Source organism: Protopterus annectens, chromosome 1.part1 (genome assembly GCF_019279795.1).
Source record: "Protopterus annectens isolate FY-2018-M chromosome 1.part1, PAN1.0, whole genome shotgun sequence".
NCBI lineage: Eukaryota > Metazoa > Chordata > Ceratodontiformes > Protopteridae > Protopterus > Protopterus annectens.
The window spans coordinates 473,906,677-473,917,654 of NC_056726.1; the positions used below are offsets into that span (position 1 = coordinate 473,906,677).

General features: G+C 44.3%; 1 protein-coding gene across 1 annotated transcript in view; it reads left to right on the forward strand.

The window, feature by feature from the left end:
- Positions 1-10,978, forward strand: part of MAP3K21 (mitogen-activated protein kinase kinase kinase 21) — a gene marked incomplete in the record, with an annotated part of 557,669 nt that overhangs the window by 295,673 nt on the left and 251,018 nt on the right. The window contains 1 exon segment of the mRNA XM_044076148.1: positions 10,338-10,454. Coding sequence (XP_043932083.1) covers positions 10,338-10,454 — 117 coding nt within the window.

Sequence of the window (10,978 nt, forward strand, 5' to 3'; positions counted from 1 at the left end):
GCACAATCCTCCTGTTGTCTTGGTCTTTTATCTGGAGGGGGATGGGAACCCCTGATTAGGGTAATCAAATCTTCAGCCATCTTAAGCATCTGTTTCTTAGGCATGGGGCCTTGAACTGTAGACTGATGCACAGTCTTTTTTGGTTTTAATGGAGGTTAAAGCTTAGCATAAGACTTAATGGTGAGTGTAGTCGGTCTGAAGACACCTTCTGCAACCGAAGGCGTTTCCACTGCACCGGGGTCTCCTCCTGCTCCGGTGTCGGAGGGGCCTAATGAAGTTGGCTGCGTCGGCCTAGTACACTCCGCTTGAGAATCTTCAGCTGTCTGTGGTTCCAATTCTGCGGTTGTCAGGGGCTGCGTAGGCGCCTCACTGAAAACCGGCGACAGGCCCAGCAAGAGGCCTCTGAGTCTGGCTTGTTCCTAGGCTGCCTGTCCTTATCCTTGCATTTTTTATGCATGCCGGTCGTCGGCTGCTCCAACGGCATGATATAATTAAATTTCCTACCAAAGTAATGTCGTGCAAAGTCAGAACGGAGTTTGATAGTTCGTTTATTAAACCTAGCACAAAACCGACAACCTGTGACGTCGTGGTCTGGGCCTAGGCAAGGAATACAATAAGAATGGAAGTCCTTATGAGGTATTTGCTTCCCACAAGAAATGCAATTAACTTTTTCTGACATTGGACTGAGGCAAGAAAAGGTTCCCCAATGGGGTACTTAGCTTTATTGAAGACTTCAGACTGAAATTCGATTTGAAAATCTCCGGTGTCGGCCGACCGGCACTTGTGAACTGCTTCTGCTTCGGACACCGCGCGGCAAGAAAGACTGAAGAAAATGGCGTCGGATGCCTCTTATATACCCCTGGCGCTCTGACGTCAGGGAAGAAGCGACAGCAACCGACGCCGGACCAAGACTTTGGAACTCAGGCTGACTGCGGGACCGCCTGACGGCAGGATAACCCAAGTGTGATGACTGCAGCAGGGTAACACGATGAACATCAGATTTTCCGCAAATGAGGACAGCCTTGCTGCGACCTGTTTGTCAGCCCAGTCAATACCAAATGCAGCAGCTATTTTTCCCTCATTCCCCCTCCAGGAGAGACACCCAGAGGCGCTCTGGCTCATGATTGGCCCATGGACTTCTGTATGCTTTTCCTCCATTTCCTCTCATTTCCAAAGTGATTCAGAAAGCCAGTCGGCTGGGAAGCAAGTTGATCCGTATTGCTCCTTACTGGCCTCATCAAGTCTGGTTCCCTTTCCTCGAGCCTCTTCTCCTGGGCAATCCTTGGATCTGGGACCCAGCTTCAGATCTGTTGACTCGCATGTCAGGTTCGCTACATCCCTCAATCCACACCCTCAAGTTGACAGTGTGGCTGCTCCAGTTCCATCCCTAGTCAGGCTTCATGATGTATCATCCTCAGTGTCACATATTCTTATGTCCTCCCATAAACCTTCAACTAGGAGGCTGTATGGCAGTAAATGGAAAAGATTTTCTATTTGGGCACAGAAAATGAATGTAAATCCCTACACTGCTTTTATCCCTGTGATTTTGGAATTTCTCTGTGAGCTTTTTCAACAAGGAGCTGCCACTGCCACTATCAGTCCAATTGGCGGCAATTTCTCATTTTCACTTAGGGTTTCCAGATAATAATTTAATGTGTCATAAGCTATGCAAGACCTTTTTGAAAGGAATCACTCTTGAGACCACCACTGCAAGAACCCGTGGCTTCTTGGGATTTAAATTTTGTGTTGTCCAAACTGACATCTTCTCCGTTTGAAATTTCCCACTCATCTTCATTGAAATTTTTGTCTTGGAAGACTTTGTTTTTTGGTAGCCATCACGTCAGCTAGACAGGTTTCGGAAATAAAAGCCTTGTCTGTTAAGCCACCTTATTTGATCTTTCACAAAGACAGGGTGTCACTGCGTACTAATCCCTCCTTTGTTTCCAAAGTCTGTTCCCCTGCTACCTTAAATCAATCCATAGAACTCCCAGATGTCCTTCATGGATGCATCTGCAGTCATAACAAGTGGGTTGTCCTGTCGTCAGGCAGCCCTGCAGTCGGCCGGATTCCAAAGTCCGGGTCCGGCTGATGTCGCACTCCACCCGACGTCATCTCTGTTGGTCTTCGGGTATAAAAGCATCAGCCGACACCATTTTCCTCAGTCTTTCTTGCGGCGCTGCGCCAAGCAGAAGCTGTTCGCAAGTGCCGGTCGGTCGGATCCAGAGATTACTTCTACCGAATACTACTTAAGACTTCTAAAGCTAAGTACCCGTTGGGGACTCTTTCTTGCCTCAGCCGATGTCAGAAAAAGTTAACAATTGTTTAACCTGTGGGAAACCAATACCTCATAAAGATTTCCACTCTTACTGTCTGCCTTGTTTAGGCCCAGCCCACGACGTAGCAGCCTGTTCGCCTGTGCCTCCTTCAACCGACGCGCTTAGGCGCCGGTCGGAGTTTGCAGAACAGTTTTTCGGTACTGATTTTGCGTACATTATGCCGCCGGATCCTCCGACTACCCAATCTTCAAAAAACGCAAAGATAAAGACCGACACTCGCGGTCCGCGGTTTCGGCGAAACCACGGTAAAGCAAACCATGAGTGTCTCGGTTTCGGCGAAACCGAGAAAACTGATCAAAGTACAGCTGAACCTATTCTTACAACTGAGGCCCCTGCTACAACTCTTGAATCGACCTCAGAAATTTTACCCACTATGGTGGTTGACTTATCAGACACCATCCCTTGGATGTCTCTACCCCAGCACGTGGTGCTGCTAGGCCTCCAGCAGCCATGTCCATTAAGGCCTTCGCCAGGGCTAAAGCAGCCAAGACTACTAAATCAGTGCCTGTTAAACCCCCACATCCAGGCCCTCTTCTAGTTCTCAAATGCTTTCTTTGGCAGAAGATTTAATTTCTTTAATTAGAGGATCTCAATCTCACCCAGACAGGGCCTCTCAGCCCCAGAGAAGAGACCTAGGGCAGAGCCCCTGAGCCAGTGTCTTCTGATGATTCTGCTGATGAATCAGACTTTACTGACCAGCCAGAGGCTCCCTTCTCCAATTTTGAAGATTCTGATGCTGAAGAATCCATTCCAGCTGCTTCCCCACCAGAAGAATTCTCCTTTGGGGAAACCTTGCATGCCATGCGAGAACAGTTCCAATGGCAGCAACAGGATTTTTCAGACTCCAGTAAAAGACTTAGGACCTTTCTGCACCTCCCACAGCACAGGCCCTTAGCTATACCTCCTGTTCTCTCTGTGGTGGATGATGCTTTCAATGATGTTTGCTCCGCTCCAGATTCTTTACCCCAGCCCCTGCCAAACCAGACAGATTTTACAGGGTGCCAGATACTCATCACCACCTTTACAAGGCCCCACTTGCAGACCCAGAAACTATATCCCAGGGTCCCAAGGCAGTAGCCGACCACAGCTAAAAACCCTATTCCTTCTGAAAGGGAAGCAAGGTCATTAGACAGATGGGGTAAAAAGGTCTACACTTCAGCTACTCTCTCAGCTAGAGCTTTAAACTGTCAGTTTCACATGATACAATACCAAGAGTTTATGCTTGATCAGTTAACTAAAAACTAACCACTGATGAATCTCTTGATAAGAAATATGTATTAGAGATGGTAAATAACATACAACAGTTTAGCAACCATTCCTTAAAATGTGGCTATGATGCACTGGAGGCTTCATTTAGATCAGCCATGACAGGCACAGTGATAAGAAGGCATGCATGGCTAAAGGAACAAGCTTTACCGGATCATGTTAAAGCTAAGTTGCTAGATGCTCCTATGGACAAGACAAGTTTGTTTGGTACACCTGCCCAGCAGGTTATGAAGAAAATGGAAGAAAAGGCAAAATCTGTTCAAACTGTTAAAAGATTTCTTGCAGGTTCAACCCCCAAGGTTTAGCAGGAACTGGCCTGCCAAAAATTGGTCCTTTCCTGACTCCACAAAATTTCAAAGGGGCAGGAATAGGCGTTCCAGAGGCAGAAACCAATCCAGAGGAGGTGCCTACAGAGGACGACAGTGGCAAGGTAACAACAGAGGCACAGACGCAGCCACTGCCACTACATCAGCACAACCACAGTGACTTAATCCTAACTCCGCCTACCAGGGAACAAATAGCAGCTCCTCTAGGCGGAAAGTTAACCTTATTTTCAAAGAACTGGCACTACATAACAAAAGACAAGTGGATTTTACAAACCATAGATCAAGGTTACCGGTTTCACTTCCACACTTTACCAGTCAAAAGAGGAATGCCAAATCTACCTCCAAATCAAAGAACAGAGGCTCTACGCCAGATAATGGAGTTAGCAAACATGAGAGCTGTGGAAAGAGTGCCAACAGCAGAACAAGGAAAGGGTTCTATTCCAGACTATTCCTAGTTCCAAGAAAGGAAAAAGTTGGAGACCAATTCTCGACCTGTCCACCTTAAATACATACATCATTGTCCCAAAATTCAAAATGCTGACCCTACAGCAACTTCTTCCCATGCTGGGCAAGGAGTCTTGGCTGGTAACTCTAGATCTCAAGGAGGCATACCTGCACGTCCCCATTCGACCAATCTGCAGAAGATACCTCAGATTTCTTGCAGGATCAGAGCACTATCAATTCTCAGCATTGCCCTTTGGCTTATCTACTGCCCAGAGTATTCACAAAATGCCTGGCATCAGTAATCGCCATTGCAGACTACAGGGAATTCAGATTTACCCATACCTGGACGACTGCCTACTACAAGGGGACAACAAAAGCAAGCTGACAACAGATTTACAAAGGGTCATTTACTTGCTACAAGGACTGGGATACACAGTCAATTTACAAAAGTCAAGGCTGATACCATCCCAAACAAGGACGCTCTTGGGCGGTGAATTCGACACAGTACAACAAATGGCATTCCTGACTAGAGAAAAACAGAACGAACTTCCTCTTTACTTCTTGGCACTAACAAAACTGAACGAGTTAACAGCAAGAAAATTTCTGCAGGCCTTGGGCTTCATGGCATCATGCATAATCTTGGTCCCATTTGCCAGACTACATATGAGGAAACTACAGTGGTACCTAAAGAATTTATGGTCCCAACACAGACACAGTCTAGAAACAGAAATCCCACTAATTCCATGCTTAAAACAGGAGTTCCTATGGTGGGCTCAGGCATGCCAGTCAAACCCAGGCCTACCCTTTCGCAGATGTCAACCAAGCCAGACCATCACAACAGACGCTTCAGACCTAGGATGGGGGGCCCACATGCTGGACAAATGCGTGCATGGATTGTGGACACAGGATCAACTTCACCTGCACATCAATCTAAAAGAAATGCTGGCAGTAAAACTGGCAATCCAAAAGTTCAAACCATTCCTCAAAGAGGGCCAGTTGATGATAAGGACAGACAACACCACAGTCATGTGGTACATCAACAAACAAGGAGGCACTCATTCATACCCCCTATGCAGAATGACCTTGGAGCTGTGGACCCTGGCACTCAGCTACAACATTCAGTTACAGGCAATGTTTGTACCGGGAAAGACAATACTCTAGCAGACATATTAAGCAGAACCACTCGGATGCCCACGAATGGAAGCTGCACCCGGACATCTTCAAGACCATCTCAAAGAAATGGGAATGCCACAGATAGACCTATTCGCATCACCTCTCAATCACCAGCTCAAAAATTCTGCACAAGGACATTCCACCCACTAGCATGGAAAGTGGACTCACTCTCCTTCAACTGGAAAGGCCTAACAGCATATGCATTCCCACCTCTTCCTTTGATACACAAGGTACTACTAAAAATCAAGGAAGAACGTCCAAGGATAATCCTGATAGCCCCAAACTGGCCAAGACAACACTGGTACCCACTACTGAAGCGCATGTCTCGAACAATATGTGGCCAATACCCTGATGCCTTTGATGTTAACTCAGAACAACTACAGCATCATACATCCAAACCTAAAATGCTGCAACTGACTGCATGGAACATCACATAGCAGCAGCTAATCCAGAACTTTCCCAAAGAGTTAAAGACATTATTCTTGAAGCACGCAGACCTTCAACAAGAAGGAACTATGCTGGAAAATGGAAAAGGTTTGTCATTTGGAGTACCGAAAGAGGAAAAGATGTGTCAAACATAGATATGCCTAACATTCTGGAGTATCTGGCGAACTTCTTCATTCAGGCCTGTCCTACTCCTCCATCAAGATACATGCATCAGCTATTTCAGCAGAATACAGCTTTGATCCACCTGTTTTCGCACCCTTTGCTCAGGCAGTTCCTCAGAGGAATCAAGAATGTAAAACCTCCAAGGAAACCACCATTACCAGCCTGGGATTTAAACTTTGTGCTAGAAAAGTTGACACTATCACCCTTTGAACCAGCAGCAACAGCAGACCTACAACACCTGTCATGGAAAACTGCTTTCCTACTGGCAATTACTTCAGCAAGGAGGGTTTCAGAACTACAGGCCTTAATGGCAGTGCAACCCTTCCTAATCTTCCACCAAGATAGAGTGTCCATGAGAACTAATCCTACATTTATGCCCAAGGTGGTATCCAGAGTATCTTTAAACCAGGCAATCCACCTACCTACCTTCTTTCCCAACCCACAAAACAGAGGGAAAGAATACTGCATACCTTGGATGTACATAGACAGCTACGCTACTACTTGGACAGAACAAAAATAGCAGAAAGACTGACCAACTTTTTGTAGCCTATGCAACAGGAAGGGAAGGAAAAGCTATTTCCAAACAGACAATCTCCAAATGGATAGGAAATTGCATACGATACTGTTACTCCTTCCATGGAAAACCAATTCCACAGAATATAAGACCTCATTCTACAAGGGCAACAGCCACTACCACAGCCTTCTTACGAGGAGTGGCAACCAAAGACATTATTGAGGCGGCTACTTGGACCTCCGTGCATACATTTGCCAAGCATTATAATTTGCCTCTATATTCCAGATCCCGAGCAGGGTTTGCCACTGCTGTACTGCAAGGGATCCTAAACACACCATAATCTACTTTTATCCTCCTCCCCTAGTTGGCTATGGTATTCTACCCACTTGTTATGACTGCAGATGCATCCATGAAGGACATAGTACAGTTTTGTACCTACCATAAATGTAGATGTCCGAACTGGATAGCATCTGCAGTCAGGATTACCCTCCCTCCTTCCCCTCTGTGGTACTCCAGGGTGTTTACCCTCCTAATAGCTAGCTGTTGGGGGGGAGTCTTTTATGGTGTATTTGTTTGTATATATGTACATATATGCTTATTGTTGTGTTTACCTCTATCTATTTGGAAACATTGGCATCTATCCAAATTTTAGCCTGCAAGAGGGCTACTGGCATCTGGGGCAAGAAACACTGAGGAAAATGGCGTCGGCTGATGCTTTTATACCCGAAGACCAACAGAGATGACGTCGGGTGGAGTGTGACATCAGCCGAAGCCGGACCCGGACTTTGGAATCCGGCCGACTGCAGGGCTGCCTGACGACAGGACAACCCACTTGTTATGACTGCAGATGCTATCCAGTTCGGACATCTACATTTATGGTAGGTACAAAACTGTACTTTTTCTTCCCTAATCACTGTAATGCAGCTGAATACTGTTTTCTGGACATTCATAGACAACTATGTTTTTATTTACAGCGGACCAAGGAATTTAGGAAATCAGATCAACTATTCATTTCCTTTTCTGACTCCAGATTGGGCTTACCAGTTTCTAAAATTACACTATCTAACTGGATTTCCAGTTGCATAGTCTTTATCTACAGTTCGGAGGGCAGACCTTTACCCTGCAGGATCAAGGCTCATTGTAGCAGGTCGCTGTCTGCCTCTGCAGCTTTTCATGCTAGGGTCCCACTTGATAATATTTGTGCAGCAACTATGTGGTCTACCCCTCACACTTTTTATTACACATTACAAATTGGATTTAGCTTCCAGGTGTAGAGCATCCTTTGGCTCCACGGTGCTTAGGAGTATTTTCTAGTGAGCCACCAAAGAATAAGGCGCTAGAGACGCTGTACCATATGTAAAAATGAAGGTGAGATTGGATTACACAACATAAAGAAGTTATCTGCGTACCATAACATTCCAGTAGTCCATCTCACCCTTATTTTTTACCAACCCGCCTTCCTGTCCCCATCCTGGAAGATCTGGAGATAATAATAATTTGGTTATCTTTGGTTGGCGACCCTGCAGTATTGGTTTGTCTGTTATGGGTGTTTTCTTCTAGTGAGCAGCAGACAAGATCTGGGGTTTGTACTGATGCACTATGGGATACCTGCTTAGCCACGAGCCAGCCAGAACTCTTCGAGCTTGTAAATCAGCTGAGGATTGACTCCGAACCCATATGTAAAAATGAAGGGTGAGATGGACTACCAACATGGAATGTTGTGGTGAGTGCATAACTTCTTTTTTCCGGTGGTTAGTTGGACGTGGAGTAGCCCAAACATGTCATTTTGTTTAACTAGCTGTGAGGTGTACTTATCCTTTATGTAGGTTATGTACACCTCCTCCTTTTGCTCTTTCTTGTTCAGTGGATGGTCAAACATATGAAAGGTGCTATAGCCATGCACTTCTGGAATGCATTCTGTTGGTTTGAACCATGTTTCAGTAACTGCACAAACGTCAGCATTCCCTGGGTTGTGGAGAACTTCCAGGGAGAACAGTTTCTTTTTGAGACTCCTAGCACTGAGCAGTAACACCTTTAGCTTGTCCTGAGTAACTTTTGTTATATTGGAAGGTTTGTGTGTTTGGCAGTACCTAAGACAGGCACTATAGGGCTGGATAATGTTTTGGCCAGTATCCAAAAGCCTATAGGTGACAGGTGAAGACTATCCCTGCCAAAGCAGCTTGGCCTATCAACCATGTCCTCCCAGACTGACAAGTATTGGATCCCTTTGTAATGACACCAATAGATAAGGCAATTGTTAAGTTAATCATTGAATGATGGTATTGTGGCATTATACTTGGAGAAGCTAGAATGCTGCTCAATGCTAGGCTTATTACTTGCCTTTGACACATATTCTGAGAGCTCAGTTGCGTCTCTCTCTTCATGTAGTCCAAGGAGGTATGTCGAGGTCATTCATGCCCACATGGACTTTGACTGAGTCATACTGGTACTTGAGTAAGTGACCTGAGTGCTTGCTTGATTTGGTAGATCCTGGCAACTAACTGTAATTTTATCCTTTATCCATTCTGGTTAGAGGTACATCAGTATGTCTCACACTGGAGTCTGCTATGACCAGAGTATTGGGTTGTGGAGTGTTTTGCTTTATGGGCTTGGTAGTTGAGACACCTTGAGATGTAGCTTTGTATGGTGGTGTGGGAATTGTCTTGTATGTGTGCTTGTGGAGCAACATTAGTCCTGGGTGCTGTAGTAAGTTAAGGTAGACATAAGTAATCCTAACTAAATGCTGCTCACCACGCAAACTAGTTGCCCTGTGAGTAACATGGGACTGAGGTAAAGTTCTGAGGTATGGTGTGGTTTTTTTTTTTTTTTTTTTTTTTTTATTATTTTTTTTTTAATAGGGAAGTTTCAACTTCTAGTGATTGTGTGTATACAAAGCACCAGTAACTACCACTGTGCGAAGAGCAGCTTTGAGCAAACACAAGGCTTGTATATGAAGCTGAACAGCTGCAGAATCCTTCCCAGACAGTGTTTTCTCGCAACCTTTTTTGGTTGATTTTGTTTGAGGTTTTAAAAATGTATTCTTTGCGGGCATCCAGGCAATGTATTTACCAGACAGTAAATTAATTTTACCAAAAACATTTTCAATGGCAGTTCTTTTTCTCAGTTTCTGATTTCACACTGGGAGAGCTGAAGTTATGCTGTTGATCAGTGTACAGCCATCTTGGAAGTCAGAACATCTAAAATTAAGAATTTTTTGACTTACCTGGACTGCTTTCAAAAATTTTTCCAGACCATTCAGTAGGGTAAACTGCACAGTCTGAAAAATGTACTTACATGAAAGTACTGCCTGCAAAGTATATACCCTTCCATTTTTAAATAAAATTTGCAAATCTGTATTATTTTTCAGTGCACCTTTACGAATGCATAATTTTTAGTAATTCTGTGCTGTATAGTCTGGTCTAATGTTACAGTACATTTTTAAAATCACTGTTAACGGTGTTGCATTTGGCTTTCACCTCTCTGCATTGCTCGTGTGGAATTTGACAGAGTTTCAGAAATCCAACATTTCTTTCTTTGCTCCTTTATCATTTGGTCCAAAATGATAGTCGTAAGCATGGTACTTTATTGCACTGTTTGTGAAAAATGAAAGCAGTGATTTGCTCATTTTCATTAAAAGGTCTGTAGCCTTATGTTAATTCTTTTCTTTAGTGAGTTCTGCAGCAGATACCAGCAGTTCCAGTGGGCGAAAGAACAGTATGTATGTGTACCAGCAAGATGTGGATATCACAAGCGAATGCAGTCCTTGCAGTGTGGTTAGAAAGAAAGGCAAGGTCCATATCTTTATATGAGAAGGGTGTTGGGTGTTTCCTTTAATCTTTTCTGATGCTTGCAGTTATGCACACCTGACACTTTGAGCCCCCAGTGCTTGTCGCAGTAGACTACCTTGGGAAGCACTGACTACACGAATATGAAACCTTGTTTAAGCTGAAAGCAGTCTTGCTTAAGTTGGTGAACTAAAACACTTTATAGACAACCAAAGTACAAGTTTCATTTTATGGTGTGGTGTGCATTTACTGTTTTGTGCTCTCTTAAAACTGTGCACAAGTTGAACTGAATGCAAATCAAGTAGAGAAAATAGTTTGATCTTTTCTATGGATTATTGTGACTGTAGTGTATATATAAAAGAAAAGACATGCATACTGGTTTTAGGCTTTGGAATATACTACCCTGCTCAGTTCTGCTTTAAAGCTTAAATTTGAAAAAAAAAAAAAAAAAGTATCTCAACCCACAGTTTTCTTGTCCCACTTCCTTTCTGTGTTGTGTTCCTTTTTTATTTCCAGAACTTTAAT